At 53.6% G+C, this 19,376-nt stretch overlaps 1 protein-coding gene across 1 annotated transcript; it reads left to right on the top strand.

The window, feature by feature from the left end:
- Window positions 1-323: 323 nt before the first annotated feature.
- S1PR2 (sphingosine-1-phosphate receptor 2) lies at window positions 324-10,297 on the top strand. Its single transcript, XM_055238219.2, has 2 exons — window positions 324-628; window positions 6,819-10,297. Exon 2 carries the CDS (start codon window positions 6,861-6,863, stop codon window positions 7,920-7,922), a length of 1,062 nt encoding a protein of 353 aa, XP_055094194.1. The 5' UTR covers window positions 324-628; window positions 6,819-6,860; the 3' UTR covers window positions 7,923-10,297.
- Window positions 10,298-19,376: the final 9,079 nt, after the last annotated feature.

The raw sequence follows: 19,376 nt of genomic DNA, 5'->3' as shown, positions 1-19,376 counted from the left end.
AGGAAGAGATCAATTTTGTCTTTGGGACAGGGCATCGCACTTAGTAGGAATTTCATTATTTGTTGGGTGGACACACAGTAGGCTTAATGCCTATTTGCTGCGTTGACACCTAGTAGGTACTTCCAAGGCTCTTTGTTGAGTCAATAAAGGTGACCTCGTGTTTTCTTCCAAGTCCAGGGTCCCAGGGGTGAGCCCAGAGGTAACCTGGAGTTGAGGACAGTTGTTTCAGGTTGAGGCCACCTGGCCAGGAGTACTGTGACGTCACCAGGCTGCGTGACGTTTCGCGCCGGCCGGTTCTCACGGGTGGGGGCTGGGAGGGGCAGAGCGAGAGGTCGGGGGGCGGACAAAGGGCCCTCCGTGCAGCTCCTGTCGGCCCCCGCGTGCGCCCCGACCAGCCGGCCAGCCACATCTGGAATTCATTGCAGCCGCCGCCGGAAAGGGGAGGAGAGGAGGGCGGGGCGAGCGGGGGGCAGAGGCGGCGGCTCTCCCCGCCCCCCATCTGTCCCTCGTCCCAGCCCCGGGACGTAGCTGAGCCCGGCTGGCAACCCAGCTCCAGCCGCGGCCGCCCCGGGGAGGCAGACGCCAAGGCCCCTCCGGCCAGGGCCGGGAGCCGGGCCGGCCTAGCCAGGTGAGCGCGCGTGGCGACAGGGAGGCAGAAAGGGCGGGCCCTGGTCCCCTGAGGTCTCGGGATCCGAGCTGGGGGGCCCCAATCGGGGGGCTGGGGCGCGCACGCGCCGCCTGGGTTCCTGCTGCACGGAGCGGGTGGTCACAGTGCGCCCTCTCCAAGACTCCGGGCGGCCCCCACTGCCTCAGCCGCGAACCCCTAGACTGTGCTCCCCGCCTTTCTCAGCGGCAGGAAGTTGGCGCCGGGGAGAAGGCGGAATCCGAGCGCTTTCGACTGGAGTCTTTGGGAGGCAGGACGCCGTGCTCGGGGACCAGGGTCTTGGGGAGTGTGTCTGGGGGAGGGGTGCAGCACCCCTCCTCGCTGACTCCGGCTGAGCGAGGGCAAAAGGATGTGCGCGCCGTGGAGCCTCCAAGCCAAGGGGCGGCACCCACGGGGAGGGCGGTCGCACGTCGGGCTTTCTGCCTCGGTTTCCCCAAATTGTTTGCCTTCTCCGGTCGCCCCGCGGGGGGCGTGGCTTTGTTTTGTAAGGAAAGAGAAAGTGACTGCGTGGCTCAGGCGCCTCCTCTTTCAACTCCGGCTCAGGGATGGGTCGTGGATGAAGGCGCGCGTGGCGCGGACCCCGCGTGACCCCGAGCCGGGCGGAGCGTCGGAACTCGCCCCCTTCTCAGACACGGGTTGACTCACCCGGGGATTTCCACCCCCTCCTCTGTCTCTGTCCTTGTCAGATGCTTCGGGTGCCACGCGCTGAGCCCACGGTCCCCCTCGTGGGGCGACTCGGGCAGGCGCGGAACTCGCGGTGCAGCTGCTGCTGCGATCTGGTCCCCCACCCCCAGTCTTCCCAGAATCTCGAGGCGGGACCCCTGGCGGGACGGAGAGGAATCCTTCCAGTCCTGCTTGGAGACGTGGGGGTCCCGCGCGTGTGGCGGTCTCGGGGGCGGGGGGGAGAGGAGGCGTGGCTCCCGCGCGAGCGAGAGTGGATACCGCGCATTCCTAAGCCAGATAAGGAGGCCGAGAGTGCGGGCCAGCACGGGGGCGGGTCCTGCTGCCATCTCCATGGAGACACGCTGGGCTTTGCCTGGTTGATGGTGGGCGATGGGGGCGCTGCCCGCGGACCAGAGGTGTCTCCAGGCTCCTTTGTTGTTGTTTGGGTCTGGGCTGAACTTAGGAGTTTCCACCCTTGGGAACCCACTAGCGTCTCCTTTGTTCGGTGGTTCATTCATTCATTCATTCATTTGCCCATTCCACACGTTTTCTGAGTGTTTTATTTGTGCCAGGCATCCCTGTAGGGGCTGATAACTGACTTGCTCCCTGGCCTTAGGCATAGACTGTCTAGGTGGAAGCCAGACGGAAAAGGAAAAATATCATGATAGTTTCCCATAGTGGCAAGCGCTGTGCAGATAATAAAACAAGATTCTGTGATTAGAAAAGGCTTGGAGATGGCTGCTATTGTAGTCTGGGGGTCAGGGGAGTCCCCTCTGAGGAAGTGACCTTTAAATAGAAACCTGAAAGACAAAAGACAGTCATTCAAAGATTTGGGGAAAGGCCAGGCCGAGGTGGCTCACGCCTGTAATCCCAGCACTTTCGGAGGCTTAGGCAGGTGAATTACCTGAAGTCAGGAGTTCCAGACCAGCCTGGCCAACATGGTGAAACCCCATCTCTACTAAAAATACAAAAATTAGCCAGGTGTGGATGGTGTGCACCTATAATCCCAGCTACTCGGGAGGCTGAGGCAGGAGAATCGCTTAAACTCAGGAGGCAGAGGTTGCGGTGAGCCGAGATCACACCACTGCACTCCAGCCTGGGCAACAGAGTGAGACTCTGTTTCAAAAAAAAAAAAAAAAAATTGAGAAAAAGAGTGTGCCCCAAGAAGAACAGCAGGGGTAAGGGCTTGGAGGTAGGGGTGGGGGTAGCATGGAGGAGGTTTAGTGTGGTTGGAGTGGAATGGCCCTGGGGGAGAGTGGGAGGAGGCTGGTCGGCAAGGGCCATGCTACTTGGGCTATAGGGAGCCATGGAAAAATTTGGAGTTGGGGAGTGACATGGAGTTACAAGTTTAAAAGCTCCCCCTGGCTGCTTAGTAGAGAATGGCAGGGTAGGGGGTCCTTACAACCACAGGGAAACCAAAAGGTAGGGTGGCTACCACGGGCTCCATGGGTCACCAGGGGGAACTGTAACCACAGGGCCTGCCTTTCTGGAACTGGGAGTGGGTGGAGAGGACCTTGGAAGCCACTGAGGCTTCCTCCATCCTTCCCCTCTCCTAATCTCCAGCCAAACAGTCGTCTGAGTCTATCTCTCTTCCCTTCCTTCCAAACCCCATCACTTGTCACTCCTGTTCCATTTCAGGCCTGGACATTCTATGTGAGCCCAGTGGCCTCTTCCTGAGCTTCTGAGAGTGAGTCAGGACGGACTTGGTGAAGGTGACCAGGAGACAGGCTCTGTGTCCTTCTCAAAACCTGGTAACCTTACACAGGGAGGGGACACGGGCTAGGCCACACCATCCACCTAGGGGGTGACTCTTCTGCCAGCTCCAACCTCAGTGCCCTGCTTCCTCTTTCTGGGAGGTGTCAACCACCTAAGTGCTCGCCTCAGTAAAGTCCTAGTGGTTAAGATGAGGCTTGGATAGAATGTGGGCCTCGGTTTCCCCTTCCCTAGGAGAGCTGCTTGTCCCTCTGTGAACGCCTTAGCCTCTCCGGGCTGCAGAAGGTGAGAGTGCAGCACCCCCAGTCTTCCTCTCAGGGAAGAAGACAGGCTGCTTGGTTAGTCCCTGGGGTGCAAGGGCTGAACACATTTCACTTCATTTCGTTTTGTTTTGTTTTGTTTTGAGACAGAGTCTCGCTCTGTCACCCAGGCTGGAGTGCAATGGGCGTGATCTTGGCTCACTGAAACCTCTGCCTTCCGGGTTCAAGCGATTCTCCTGCTTCAGTCTCCCAAGCAGCTGGGATCACAGGCGCACACTACCACGCTCGGCTAATTTTTTTTGTATTTTGAGTAGAGAGGGGGGTTTTACCATGTTGGCCAGGCTGGTCTCGAGCTCATGACCTCAGGTGATAGGCCCGCCTCGGCTTCCCAGAGTGCTGGGATTGCAGGCATGAGCCACTGCGCCCAGCCTAAACACATTTCTTATTTCTCCAGGAAGCCATAGTAAATCTCTTGGTGAGCAGCAGAGGGGGCGGCTGCACTGCACAGCGCACTTCCCAGGCCTGGAGAGGGACCTTGATTCTCACTTATGAACCCCAGGAGGGGCCCAGCAGGCCAGGGCAGCCTGGGGGCGTCTGGTCGGGGTGACCCAGCGGTCAGGCTGCGGTTCAAACTCCCCCTAGGGAGGTCCACATAGCATTAACTCTATCCTTAGAAAGCCTGAGCTCCCATCGCCTATAAAGGACCCCATCAGTAGGGCTGGCCGTAGAGCGCCCCCAACTGGACCAATCAGAGGCAGAAGATGGAAAGTCCGGGCCAATAGGCAAATCGCTCAGTGCCCTTGGATTGAAAATGAGCCAATCAGGGCATGGGCTGTTTCCGGCCCCTCAGCTGTGTCTGATCCAGCCGCAGCCTGGGCCCAAGCCTGCCTGGGACTGGCTGCAGCGTGCAGAGGGCATCAAGATGCCCGGGGCTCCGTCCAGCAAGAGAACAAGGGGCCTCTGTGTGGCTATCTGGGAGGGGCAGCAGTCCCTGGGGACGTGCACAAGCCCTTGTCTGTTCCCAAACTAGGACGGATGTCCCTCCGCCCTGGGGGAGCAGCTGCTTCTGTCCAGCCAGGGGCCAGGATGCCCCTTGGAGGGGGCGGCCAGGGACTGAGATGGCTGGGTGACTCCGGAAGCCTCCACCACTCCTGGGCTCAGGAGAACTGGCCTAACCAGACTTTTCTGGAACGGTGCACACAGTCCTTGCCAGACGTGTTTCTAGGGACCTGGGGAGGACTCCCCCTACTCTCCCCCCTCCCTCCCATTTAGCTACGGGCTGGAACTTCCTCTCCCTTCATGAAAAGCATACACTGCACTGGCTCCTCTGACACCCCCCAACCCTACCCCCAAGCTGGGGGAAGGCCATGGTGTCTGCTTCTCATCCTCTCTACTGAGGAGCGCCTCTCCCTGCCCCCCTCCCACCACGGCTCAGTTTTCCTTGGTGGGTGGCGGTGCCGCCCCCTCCCCCCACGGCTCAGTTTTCCTTGGTGGGTGGTGATGGGGGGGGATGGGAGGGGGTAGGGGAAGGGATGGAAGGGGGTTGGGGGGGTGACTCAGGCTTTCATGGAACAAATGCCTTACCCTCTCCTGGCGGGGCTGCACACCCCTCCACGGCTCACATGACTTCAGCAAAGCTGCCCCATCCTCCCAGCCAGGACCTCCCAGATGGGGTCTCTCCCATCCTGACTCCCCCCACATCCCGCCTTCCTCACACCGGATGTGACTGCAGAGTGAGGACTCCACCCTGTTTGTTCCAGGGGCCTCACATCTGGATTTCATCCTGGCTGGGGAGGGGGTGCCAGTGTCCTGCCCATCCCCGCAGGACCTTCTGTCCCAGGGCAGAGCTAGATGGTGCTGATGAGAACAGGCTGTTGGAGATCTCGTCTGGTTGGCTTACATCCCTTCCCTTCCCAAAGGATTAGAGGAAAGAGGGGAGCTAATAACATTTGGCAGTATTTGTTGAGTGCTTACTATGAGCTAAACGTGCCTCATGCGTCATTTAAAAGGATTTTCCCATCACCCCCATGAAGTGGGCTTTCTTCACTCCATTGCACAGATAAGGAGGTTCAGGCTGAGACAGCGTCTAGGGACTTGCCCAGTGTTTCAGAGGTGGAATGGGAGCAAACTCTGGATTGCCTCCAAAGTCTGTGTCCTTGAAGATGGTGTGACCTCTGGGATGTTTGAACCTCAGGGCCGCCCTGGTGTCTCCCCAAGACCTTATCTTGGGAGCACCCGTGGCCTCAAGGCTTAGACCCAGCCTGAAATCCAGCGTTAGTGGGTGGTAATGAATGAGCAGGGCATGCAGCTATCAGTGGTGAGACTCTCCCTGACCCAGGTCAGCATGAGGCCGCAGGCGCCCGTGTGTTCCAGAAAAGAGACAAACACTCCAGGACCTGTCTAGGGCTTGCTCTCTGGGTAGGTGGGCAAGGTTTCTGGAAGTCCACATTATATTTTTCATGCCATTTGGGGGAGCTTCTTTCCCTTTGAAAGCGTGTAGCTACTCAGGAGACTGAGGCAGGGGGATCACTTGAGCCCAGGAGTTGAGTCGACTGTGAGCTATGATCATGCCACTGCACTCCAGCCTAGGTGACAGAGCAAGACCCTGTCTCTAGAAAATAATAATGAAAATTAAAAGAGGCAAGATGTCATGGTTCACACCTGTAATCTCATTGCTTTGAGAGGCCAAGGAGAATTGCTTGAAGCCAGGAGTTCAGGACCAGCCTGGACAACACAGTGAGACCCAATCTCTAAAAAAAAAAAAAAATTAGCCAGGCAGCTGGGCCTGGTGGCTCACACTGGTAATCCCAGCGCTTTGAGAGGCCGAGGCAGGCGGATCATGAGGTCAGAAGTTTGAGACCATCCTGGCCAACATGGTGAAAACCCATCTCTACTAAAAAAAATTAGCTGGGCCTGGTGGCAGGTGCCTGTAATCCCAGCTACTCAGGAAGCTGAGGCAGGAGAATCACTTGAACCCAGGAGGAGGAGGTTGCAGTGAGCCAAGACTGCGCCACAGCACTCCAGCCTGGACAACAGAGAGAGACTCTATCTCAAAAAAAAAAAAAAAAAAAAAAATTAGCCAGGCATGGTGGCATGTGCTTGTAGCTGAAGCTGAGGTGGGAGGCTGAGGTGGGAGGATCACTTGAGCCCAGGAGTTCAAGGCTGCAGGGAGCTATGATTGCGCCACTGCACTCCAGCCTGAATGACAGAGCAAGACCTTGTCTTTAAAATATAGATAAATAAAATAAATAAGAAAGAGTGTAGCCTAGGGCTTATAGAGGCTGCAGAGCCAGTCTCTCTGGCCCTGCCGCTGGTTAAATTTGAGACTTTAGGAAAGTGAATTAACCTCTCTGGGTTTCCTGTCTGTAAGTGGGGATGATGATGATTCTGAATTCATGTGGCCCTTCCTCGAAGAGTAACAGAGCAGGAAATTGAATCTCAGCCCATCCGAGGCCAGAGCCCAGGTAGCAGCCACAGCTCTGACCTATTGTCTGTCTGTCTGTCTGTCTTCTCTGCAGTTCTGAGAGCCCCATGGCCCCAGCAGGCCTCTGAGCCCCACCATGGGCAGCTTGTACTCGGAGTACCTGAACCCCAACAAGGTCCAGGAACACTATAATTATACCAAGGAGACACTGGAAACGCAGGAGACGACCTCCCGCCAGGTGGCCTCGGCCTTCATCGTCATCCTCTGTTGCGCCATCGTGGTGGAAAACCTTCTGGTGCTCATTGCGGTGGCCCGAAACAGCAAGTTCCACTCGGCAATGTACCTGTTTCTGGGCAACCTGGCCGCCTCCGATCTACTGGCAGGTGTGGCCTTCGTAGCCAATACCTTGCTCTCTGGCTCTGTCACGCTGAGGCTGACGCCTGTGCAGTGGTTTGCCCGGGAGGGCTCTGCCTTCATCACACTCTCGGCCTCTGTCTTCAGCCTCCTGGCCATCGCCATTGAGCGCCACGTGGCCATTGCCAAGGTCAAGCTGTACGGCAGCGACAAGAGCTGCCGCATGCTCCTGCTCATCGGGGCCTCGTGGCTCATCTCACTGGTCCTCGGTGGCCTGCCCATCCTTGGCTGGAACTGCCTGGGCCACCTCGAGGCCTGCTCCACTGTCCTGCCTCTCTACGCCAAGCATTATGTGCTGTGCGTGGTGACCATCTTCTCCATCATCCTGTTGGCCATCGTGGCGCTGTACGTGCGCATCTACTGCGTGGTCCGCTCAAGCCATGCTGATGTGGCCGGCCCGCAGACGCTAGCTCTGCTCAAGACAGTCACCATCGTGCTAGGCGTCTTTATCGTCTGCTGGCTGCCCGCCTTCAGCATCCTCCTTCTGGACTATGCCTGTCCCGTCCACTCCTGCCCGATCCTCTACAAAGCCCACTACTTTTTTGCCTTCGCCACCCTGAATTCACTGCTGAACCCCGTCATCTACACGTGGCGCAGCCGGGACCTGCGGCGGGAGGTGCTTCGGCCACTGCAGTGCTGGCGGCCGGGGGTGGGGGTGCAAGGACGGAGGCGGGGTGGGACCCCGGGCCACCACCTCCTGCCACTCCGCAGCTCTAGCTCCCTGGAGAGGGGCATGCACATGCCCACGTCGCCCACGTTTCTGGAGGGCAACACGGTGGTCTGAGGGTGGGGGTGGACCAACAACCAGGCCAGGGCAGAGGGGTTCATGGAGAGGCCACTGGGTGGCCCCAGACAGAGATGCGGGGCTGCTGAGCCAGATGCCTCCACCCCACAGACCTGGGTGATATTGCAAATATTTCACACCTGGAAAGGTCAGATAAGGCACTGACTAGTCACATAGCAGTGTTGCAGTGGGGTCCTGAGGGCCAGTCCAGTGGCTAGTGTGACCCCTTTAGAACTGGATCCTGGGGAGGCCAGGGCAGGGGACCTGTGAAGAGCCAGGGTGAGGGCAGGCAGCATTTAACGGGAGCTCAGGGCAGGAGCACTTTATCACCTGGTACAAAGGATTTCTTTTTTTTGTTTGTTCTGAGACAGAATCTTGCACTGCTGCCCAGGCTGGAGTGCAGTGGCGCGATCTCGGCTCACCACAAGCTCCGCCTCCTGGGTTCATGTCGTTCTCCTGCCTCAGCCTCCCGAGTAGCTGGGACTACACGCGTCCACCACCACCACACCTGGCTAATTTTTTGTACTTTTAGTAGAGATGGGGGTTTCACTGTGTTAGCCAGGATGGTCTTGATCTCCTGACCTCGTGATCCACCCACCTCGGCCTCACAAAGTGCTGGGATTACAGGCGTGAGCCACCGTACGCGGCTTTTTTTTTTTTTTTTTTTTTTTTGAGATGAAGTCTCGCTCTGTCGCCCAGGCTAGAGTGCAGTGGTGCAGTCTCAGCTCACTGCAACCTCTGCCTCCAAGATTCAAGGGATTCTCCTGCCTGAGCCTCCTGAGTAGCTGGGATTACAGGTGCCTACCACCATGCCCAGCTAATTTTTTTTTTTGTATTTTTAGTAGAGACGGGGTTTCACCATGTTGGCCAGGCTGGTCTCGAACTCCTGACCTCATGATCTGCCCGTGTTGGCCTCCCAAAGCGTGGGATTACAGGCGTAAGCCACCTCACCTGGCGGTACAAAGAATTTCTACATTTTCTTCCCTGGCCCCAGTCCTGCACCGATTTCTCCTTTTTGAATGTATTCCTCCTGCCACCTTCTCTGGGCAACTTCGTGCGACTACAGAACCATTGTCCTGAGGAGCTAGAGGCCTCCTCTCTGACCCTCCAGAGCCCAAATCCACAGCTTCCCCAAATTTCATCAGCTGCCACTTGACGACTTCTCCCCTTCTCTCTGAGGCCCGGAAACCACGGCTGGACGTGGGGAGGGGACGGTGGCTGAGGTCCATTCCTCATTCTCAGACCTCATTGGTCAGTTGCACTATTTGGGGCACAGAAGAATCACCAAAACTGAGAAAAACGAGTTGGGGTGGCTGGGGGGGGGCTTTGGGACTCTTAATGCAAGGCACAACTTGAGAAAATTCTGGGTGTGATGTTTGCACAGACACCCTCCTTTCAAAAACAGCCACCCCCCAAGCTATTCTCAGCCCCACACCTGCAGCCCCAGCTGAAGTACCAGGTCTCCTGAGCAAGGCAGAGAGAAGCCGTGAGCCTGAACTCCGCTGTGTCTTCTTTCAAGATTTTTTTTTTTTTTTTTGAGACAGTTTCAAGATTTTTCTTTCGTTTTTGAGATGGAGTCTCACCGTGTCACCCAGGCTGGAGTGGCAGTGGTTCAATCTCCGTTCACTGCCACCTCCACCTCCCGGGTTCAAGCGATTCTCCTGCTTCAGCCTCTCGAGTAGCTGGGATTACAGGCATCCACCACCATGTCTGGCTAATTTTTGTATTTTTAGTAGAGACAGGATTTCACTATGTTGGCCAGGCTGGTCCCAAACTCCTGACGTCAAGTGATCCGCCTGCCTCGGCCTCCCAAAGTGCTGGGATTACAGGCGTGAGCCACTGTGCCCGGCCTTCTTCTTTCAAGTTATATTGAATGGAGCATGGGGGTGGCTGTGGCTAGGGACATTTCCTGGGGACACTCTCCTTAACCTGCCCAGAAGGACTTCACAAAAACCTGTGGATAATGGAAGGGATGTTACGGTACAAACATATATTTATGTGTGTGTGTGTGTGCGCGTGCACATAGGCGTGATGTCTGTGACCCTCCTCTCCTCATCACATTTCCCCCAGAATGAATGCTGTCCTGTCTGCTCATGTTTGTGTTGAAGCTGCCAAAGTCGGGGAGCTCTGGTCCTGCCCAGACCCCTTTGGAATTGCTGGCCCATCCTCCCACTGGAGAGCTGGGGTGCAGCTCACCTTGGGGAAGGAAACCTCATGCCTCAGAGTAATTTCTTGTGAATGCAAAGCCTGGGGGAGCGGGTCTTTGCGGGGCAAGGAGCCAGTCAGGGGCTTGTTTCCCCTCATAGAGCTCCCCAGACGTGCCCCTGCATTGCCTGAAACCCAGACCTAGGCTAATAAACGGTTCAATTTCTGTTTCTGGTGGTTGGTGTGTCTTTTCAGGGAGCAATTTCCCCCAGAAGCGCCCCATGGCTGGGCTGGATGGAACAGGAAGGGGGGCTGCTGCCTGAGTAACTCATCCTTTGCCAACCTTCCCATTCTGTGCTCCTGACACCCTTAACCTGGCCTGAGCCGGGAGAAAACAGAGGTCAATCGGGATCTTTCCCAGGGGCAACTCTCCTGCCCCTCCTAGGGATTAACTCTGCCTGGGATCTCCCTGCTTTCCCTGAAAGAGACAGCCTGGTGGGCACATACATCCTCCCAATTGTATGTGCCTCCCAGGGAGCTGGAGAGATGGTTTGAGGGGGGTACAAAGAACCCAGATACCCACTCTTAGACACGGTGTTCCCAAAAGTAATGGCTGATCTTCACCGAGCACTTTCCAGGCATAAAGACTTGACTGCTCAGGAGGTAGAAGTTACTATAAACTCTTATAGAGGTGGGGTTCAGAGAGATCAAGCAAACTGCTCAGAGTCACACAGCGCTAGTCAGGGTAGCGCCTGTCTGGATTTGAACCCAAGCAGGCTGACTCCAGACCACACTGGATCCACCACTGGGCTAGAGAGAGGCCACTCAGCTGAGTGCAGTGGCTCACTCCTGTAATTCCAGCACTTTGGGAGGCTGAGGTGGGCGGGTCACTTGAGATCAGGAGTTCGAGACCAGCCTGCCAACACAGGGAAACCCTGTCTCTGCAAAAAATACAAAAATTAGGTGGGTGTGGTGGCGGGTGCCTGTAGTCCCAGCTACTCAGGAAGCTGAGGCAAGAGAATTGCTTGAATCCGGGAGGTGGAGGTTGCAGTGAGCCGAGATCACGGCACTGCACTCCAGCCTGGGTGACAGAGCAGAACAAAAAAAAGAGAGAGAGGCCACTCAGCTCCCTCTTTGCCATGGAAGGAGGAGCCACGAAGTTCATCAAGAACCAGGAGAAGCCAAGACAGGATGCAGCCTCGGGTGGGTCCCTCGGTGGGTTCCCTGGTGATACTCTTTTGTCTGCAGGCAGCCGGCTCAGTGGCTCCTTTGAAGACAAGTCTAGAGTTCTTTTGTTTGTTTGTTTGTTTTTTGAGACAGGGTCTTGCTCTGTTGCCCAGGCTGTAGTGCAGTTGGTGCCATCATGGTTCACTTCAGCCTCCCAAGTAGCTGGGACCACAGACATGCACCACCATGCCTGGCTAATTTTTTTTTTTTTTTTTTTTGTAGAGAGGGGTTCTCCGTTTGTTGCCCAGGCTGGTCTCGAACTCCTGGGCTCAAGCGATCCTCCTGCCTCCACCTTGGCCTCCCAAAGTGCTGGGATTTCAGGCATGAACCCTTTGATGGGGGACCCTAGGCCCCCAAGCTGGAGCCCCACACAGCAACACCAGCTCAAAGACTAGAACAGCCAGTGAGAGAGAAGGCACACCGCAGAGGCTGAGGGCCTGCAACCCCCATCGGAATTCCCCTTCTCTAGCAGTTGAGACAACAACCTCTGTTTGGAAACCTGAACCCTAGATGGGATGGGGGGTGGGGTGGGGGAAAAAGGCACAGGCCAGGCTGGAGTCAATAGATTTTCTCCAAGTACCCACAGGGTTCTCTATCTCCCCCTTCAGGACTCTGCTCAAATGCCACCTCCTCAGAAAGGAGTCACTTGCTTATTACCTGGCAGTATATATTATTAAGTTGGTGCAAAAGTCATTGCGGTTTTTGCCATCACCTTTAATGGCAAAATTTGCAATGACTTTTGCTATTTCTTTTAATGGCAAAAACCACAATGACTTTTTTTTTTTTTTGAGATGGAGTCTCGCTCTGTCACCCAGGCTAGAGTGTGGTGGTGTGATCTCGGCTCCCTGCAAACTCCGCCTCCCGGGTTCACGCCATTTTCCTGCCTCAGCCTCCCAAGTAGCTGGGACTACGAGTGCCCGCCACCATGCCCGGCTAATTTTTTGTATTTTTTTAGTAGAGACAAGGTTTCACCGTGTTAGCCAGGATGGTCTCAATTTCCTGACCTTGTGATCCACCGACCTTGGCCCCTCAAAGTGCTGGGATTACAGGCGTGAGCCACCGCGCCCGGCCTACAATGACTTTTAATGGCAAAAACCGCAATGACTTTAGCACCAACCTAATATCTATCAATTTATCTGTCTCTACCCCCATTAAAATACAAGCACTGGCCGGGCGCGGTGGCTCACGCTTGTAATCCCAGCACTTTGGGAGGCCGAGGCGGGCGGATCACGAGGTCAGGAGATCGAGACCACGGTGAAACCCCGTCTCTACTAAAAAATACAAAAAAAATTAGCCGGGCGTGGTGGCGGGCGCCTGTAGTCCCAGCTACTCAGAGAGGCTGAGGCAGGAGAATGGCGTGAACCCGGGAGGCGGAGCTTGCAGTGAGCCGAGATTGCACCACTGCACTCCAGCCTGGGTGACAGAGCGAGACTCCGCCTCAAAAAAAAAAAAAAAAATACAAGCACTGTGAATATAGGACTGCACCTGCCTTATTTACTAATGTATCTCCAGCGTTGTCTTTTTTTTTTTTTTTTTTTGAAACAAGGTCTCACTCTGTTACCCAGGCTCGAGTGCAGTGGTGCAATCACAGCTCACTGCAGCCTCAACCTCCTGGGCTTATGGGCTCAGGTGATCCTTCCACCTCTGCCTTCCTAGTAGCTGGGATTATAAGCCTGCTAATTTTCTTTTTTTGTAGAGACATGATTCTGCCATGTTGCCCAGGCTGGTCTTGAACTCCTAGGCTTAAGAGATCTGACTGCCCCAACCTCCCAAAGTGCTGAAATTACAGGTGTGAGCCACCTTGCCTGGCTATTTATAGCTCTCCAGCATTTTTTTTTTTTTTTTTTTTTTTTTTTTTTTTTTTTTGATACAGGGTTTGGCTCTGTCACCCAGGCTGGAGTGCAGTGATGTAATCACAGCTCACCACAGCCTTGACCTCCTGGGCTCAAGCCATCCTCCCACCTCAATCTCCCAAGTAAGTGGAACTACAGGTATGTGCCAACACACTGGCCTACTTTTTTGTATTGTTTGTAGAGACAGGGTTTCACCATGTTGCCCAGGCTGGTCTCAAACTCCTGGGCTCAGTGCTCCTCCCACCTCAGCCTTCCAAAGTGCTGGGATTACAGGCATGAGCCACCATGCCTGGCTATCTCTAACATCTTAAACACTACTTGGCATGTTCCCACCCCAGGGCCTTTGCACCTGCTGTTCCCTCTGCCTGGAATGCCTACACACAGTAGGTTCTCAATAAATACTTGTTGAATAAATAAAACAAAAGCAAATGATGGTCATTTCAGTGAGTGTTAAGTTCGAGGAAGAAAATAAAATAGGGCCGGGCGCGGTGGCTCGTGCCTGTAATCCCGGCACTTTGGGAGGCTGAGGCGGGCGGATCACCTGAGGTCAGGAGTTTGAAACCAGCCTGGCCAGCATGGTGGAAACTCATCTCTACTAAAAATACAAAATTAGCCGGGTGTGGTAGTGGGCACCTGTAATCCCAGCTACTCGGGAGGCTGAGGCTGGAGAATTGCTTGAACCTGGGAGCTGGAATTTGCAGTGAGCCAAGATCGTGCCTTTGCACTCCAGCCTGGGCAACAAAAGCGAAACCCTATCTAGCAAAAAAAAAAAAAAAAAGAGAAAAAAAAAGAAAAGAAAATAGGGCCAGGCATAGTGGCTCATGCCTGTAATCCCAGCACTTTGGGAGGCCGAGGCGGGCGGATCACCTGAGGTCAGTTTTTTTTGTTTTGTTTTTGAGACAGAGTCTTGTTCTGTTGCCCAGGCTGGAGTGCAATGATGTGATCTCAACTCACTACAACCTCCACCTCCTGAGTTCAAGCGATTCTCCTGCCTCAGCCTCCTAAGTAGCTGGCATTACAGGTATGTGCCACCAAGCCTGGCTAATTTTTGCATTTATAGCAGAGACGGAGGTTTCACCATGTTGGTCAGGCTGGTCTCGAACTCCTGGCCTCAAGTGATCCGCTTGCCTTGGCCTCCCAAAATGCTGGGATTACAGGCGTGAGCCACTGTCCCCAGCCAAGGTCAAGAGTTTGAAACCAGCCTGGCTAGCATAGTGAAACCCTATTTCTACTAAAAATACAAAATTAGGCCATGTGCCTAATTTTGGGATCACACCTGGGATCACGCCTGCAATCCCAGCACTTTGGGAGGCCAAGGCAGGTGGATCATGAAGTCAGGAGTTCAAGACCAACCTGGCCAACATGGTGAAACCCTGTCTGTACTAAAAATACAAAAGTTATCTGGGCGTGGTGGCGCGCGCCTGTAGTCCCAGCTACTCAGGAGGCTGAGGCAGGAGAATTCTTGAACCCGGGGGATGGAGGTTGCAGTGAGCTGAGATCGCGCCACTGCACTCCAGCCTGGGCCTGGGCGACAGAGCGAGACTCCGTCTCAAAAAAAAAAAAAAAAAAATTAGCTGGGCGTGGTGGCGAGTGCCTGTAATCACAGCTACCGGGGAGGCTGAGGCTGGAGAATTGCTTGAACCCAGGAGGCGGAGGTTGCAGTGAGCCAAGATCGCGCCTTTGCACTGCAGCCTGGGCAACAGGAGCAAAACTGCATCTCAAAAAAATAAAAATAAAAATAAAAAAGGGGGGCATTTGTCCCTGTGACAGAACTGCTGCCGCCATCGCCGTCTCTAATATCTAATATAATAATATCTAATATCTAATATAATAAGGTCTCACCATTGCCACCAGGCCTTGGGGAAGCCACAGCGCGGCCCACTGGCCAGCCAGACCCCCACTCGTGCTGCCCCCCAGCCCCTGCAGATGGGGCCCTGCGCCTACAAGATCAGGCAGTTCCTGGACTGTTCGACCACTGAGAGTGACGTGTCCCTGCGTGAGGGCTTCAATGAGGCCCCGAAGCAGTGCAAGTACAACCATGGTCTGAGCTCCCTGCCTTGAAGACGTCGGTGCAGACTCGAGAGCCAGCCCTGCACCCACCTCTACCCCTCACCCACAGCCAGACCACAACACCAGATTGTACCTGGATAGCTGGGATTGGAAGTGAAGAGGAGGTTTCTCACCCCACAGATAACCCAAGACACAAATGTGCAATTAAAAGTTTGTTTTAGACCACAAAAACAAACAAAACAAAATAAAAAGAAAAAAAAGAAAAGAAAATAGTGCCAGGTGTGGTAGCTCACGCCTGTAATCCCAGCACTTTGGAATGCTGAGGCGAGTGGATCACCTGAGGTCAGGAGTTTGAAACCAGCCTGGCCAGCATGGTGAAACCCCATCTCTACTAAAAATACAAAATTAGCCAGGCGTGGTGGTGGGCGCCTGTAATCCCAGCTACTTGGGAGGCTGAGGCAGGAGAATTGCTGAACGTGGGAGGTGGAGGTTGCAGTGAGCCGCGATCACGCCATTGCACTCCAGCCTGGGCAACAAGAGCAAAACTCCATCTCAAAAAAAAAAAAAAGAAAAGAAAAGAAAAGAAGGCCGGGCGCGGTGGCTCACGCTGTAATCCCAGTACTTGGGGAAGCCGAGACGGGCAGATCACGAGGTCAGGAGATCGAGACCATCCTGGCTAACACGGTGAAACCCCGTCTCTACTAAAAATACAAAAAATTAGCCGGGCGTGGTGGCGGGCGCCTGTAGTCCCAGCTACTCGGAAGGCTGAGGCAGGAGAATGGCATGAATCTGGGAGGTGGAGCTTGCGGTGAGCCGAGATTGCGCCACTGCACTCCAGCCTGGGCGACAGAGCAAGACTCTGTTTCAAAAAAAAAAAAAAAGAAAAGAAAATAGGGCCAGGCATGGTGGCTCATGCCTGTAATCTCAGCCCTTTGAGAGGCCAGTGCAGGAGGATCACTTGGGGCCAGGAGTTTGAGATGAGCCTGGGCAACATAGTGAGACCCTATCTGTAAAAATAAGTAAATAAATACATATATACCCTGGTGTGGTGGTACGTGTCTATAGTCCTGGCCACTCTGGAGGCTGAGGTGGGAGGATTCTTTGAGCCTAGGTGACCGAGGCTGCAATGAACTGTGGTCATGCCACTGCACTCCAGCCTGGGCAACAGAATGAGACCTTGTCTCAAAAAATAAAAAGTCTAATGTGTGCTCGTGTGCTGGGCACTGTTAGAATCATTTGACATCTGCAAACTTCTGGAATCCTCACAATAATCCTATAGAGTAGGTGCTATTGTCGGCTTTTTGACAGATGAAGAAACTGAGGCACAGAGAGGTTAAGTAATTCACCCGAGGTCAAGTAGCATGGGAGTCAAGCGGCCAGGATTGGAACCCAGGGAGTCACTGAAGACCACAGTCATACCTTCTTAAAATGTTTTTCAGCTGGGCGTGGTGGCTCACGTCTGTAATCCCAGCATTTTGGGAGGCCGAGGCGGGCAGATCACCTGAGGTTGGGAGTTCAAGACCATCCTGACCAACATAGAAAAACCCCGTCTTTACAAAATACAAAATACAAAATTAGCCGGGTGTGGTGGCACATGCCTGTAATCCCAGCTACTCGGGAGGCTGAGGCAGGAGAATTGCTTGAACCCAGGAGGCAGAGGTTGTGGTAAGCAGGAGATCGTGCCATTGCACTCCAGCCTGGGCAAGAAGAGCAAAACTCTGTCTCAAAAAAAAAATTATTTATTTATTTATTTTTGGAGATAGAGTCTCACTCTGTCGCCCAGGCTGGAGTGCAGTGGCACAGTCTCGGCTCACGGCAACCTCCACCTCCCAGGTTCGAGAGTTTCTTCTGCCTCAGCTTCTCTAGTAGTGGTGATTACAGGCACGCACCACCACGCCTAGCTAATTTTTTTTTTTTTTTTTTGAAACAGAGTTTCACTCTTGTCGCCCAGGCTGGAGTGCAATGGTGCAGTCTTGGCTCACTGCAACCTCTGCCTCCCAGGTTCAAGCGCTTCTCCCACCTCAGCCTTCCGAGTAGCTGGGATTACAGGCGTGCACCATCATACCCAGCTAATTTTTTTGAGATAGAGTCTTGCACTGTCACCCAGGCTGGAGTGCATTGGTGCGATCTCGGCTCACTGCAACCTCCACCTCCCAGGTTCAAGAGATTCTCCTTGCCTCAGCCTCCCAAGTAGCTGGGATTACAGATGCCCGCCACCATGCCTGGCTAATTTTTTTGTATTTTTAGTAGAGACAGGGTTTCTCCATGTTGGTCAGGCTGGTCTCGAACTCCTGACCTCATGATCCACCCACCTTGGCCTCCCAAAGTGCTGGGATTACAGGCATGAGCCACTGTGCCAGGCCCACAATCATATCTGGTCCTCCCCAATATCCGGATCTGAAGATCCCGTTTGTTGATAGCTCTCAAATCTTGGAGCCCAAATTAAAGTGGTCCTTCCAGCAGGAAACACAAGATGACTTTCACCTCCTTTTTCCCCTAGGGAGGCTGTTGCCTAATAGGGACCAACAAAGGAATGACCTGGAAGAACCTGCTTAAATGCAAATTCTCAAGCTCTATGGTCAGAGATTCTGACTAAACAGGTCTGGAATGTACCTAGAAATGTGTGTTTCTTACCAGGAACCCCTAGTAATTTAAAAATATGTAGTCCTTGGCCGGGCACAGTGGCTCACGCCTGTAATCCCAGCACTTTGGGAAGCTGAGGCGGGTGGACCACCTGAGGTCAGGAGTTCAAGACCAGCCTGACCAACATGGAGAAACCCTGTCTCTACTAAAAATACAGAATTAGCCGGGCATGGTGGTGCATGCCTGTAATCCCAGCTACTTGGGAGGCTGAGGCAGGAGAATCACTTGAACTCTGGAGGCAGAGGTTGCGGTGAGTCAAGGCTGCACCATTGCACTCCAGCCTGGGCAACAAGAGCAAAACTCCGTCTCAAAAAAAAAAAAATGTAGTTTTTGCACTATATCCTGTTTTGTTGTTGTTTTGGAGACAGGGTCTCACTCTGTCACCCAGGCTGGAGTGCAGTAGTGCCATCTCGGCTCACCGCAGCCTCAACCTCCCAGGCTCAAGTGATTCTCTTGCCTCAGCCTCCTGAGAAGCTGGGACTGTAGGCGCTTGCCACCAAGCCTGGCCACTTTTTAAATTTTTTATTTGTAGAGATGGGCTTTTGCCATGTTCCCTAAGCTGGCCTCAAACTCCTGGGCTCAAGTGATCCTCCCACCTCGCCTTCCGAAAGTGCTGGGATTACAGGTGTGAGCCACTGTGCCTGGCCCTTGCACCATATTCTTAGAAGCATTCTCAGCTCCATAATTCAGAGCAGCACTGCCATGAGCGTTACAAATATGACTAATGTGAGGCAGGCAGGGACTGAATTTTACATATTATTAAATTTTAATTAACAGAAATCATTAGCTACAATATTGGGCAGCGCGATTCTAGATTTCATATTTCTAGTTTCTGCAGCCTCTGAGTAACTGAGCTCTTTTGATTAATATCTCAACAATTTTTCTTTTCTTTTTTTTTTTTTTGAGACAGAGTCTCACACTGTTGCCTGGGCTGGAGTGCAATGGCGGCTCTCGGCTCACTGCAACCTCTGCCTCCCGAGTTCAAGTGATTATCCTGCTTCAGCCTCCCGAGTAGCTGGGGTTACAGGTGCCCACCATGCCTGGCTAATTTTTTTGTATTTTTATTGTATTTTTTGTAGAGACAGGGTTTCACTATGTTGGCCAGACTGGTCTCGAACTCCTGACCTTGTGATCCGTCCATCTTGGCCTCCCAAAGTGCTGGGATTACAGGCATGAGCCACCTTTTTTTTTTTTTTTTTTTAGAGACAGCGTTTTGCTCTTGTTGCCCAGGCTGGAGTGCAATGGTGCAGCCTTGGCTCACTGCAATGTAGTGAGCCAAAATGTAGCCAAAATGTAGGTCAGTTATTAGGCAGAATGTCTTTCAACTTGGGTTTTTATGCTGTTTCCTTATGATTAGATTTAGGTTGTGCCTTTTTGGCAGGAAGACCCCAGCGTGTCTCTGCTATAAAGTTACTGCTTTCTGGTTTGTAATTATTAAGTTTCTTGTGGGGAGGTATGTTGAGACTCTATAAATATCCTGTTATTCATCCGACTTTCACTCTTTCAGCATTCATTTTTGCCTGATTCAATTATTATTCAAAGGATTTTTTTATTTTTGAGACAGTGTCTCACTCTG

Source organism: Symphalangus syndactylus, chromosome 13 (assembly GCF_028878055.3).
Source record: "Symphalangus syndactylus isolate Jambi chromosome 13, NHGRI_mSymSyn1-v2.1_pri, whole genome shotgun sequence".
Lineage (NCBI taxonomy): Eukaryota > Metazoa > Chordata > Mammalia > Primates > Hylobatidae > Symphalangus > Symphalangus syndactylus.
The sequence above is the reverse complement of the archived record's forward strand: the minus strand, read 5'-3'. Positions and strand labels throughout refer to the sequence as shown.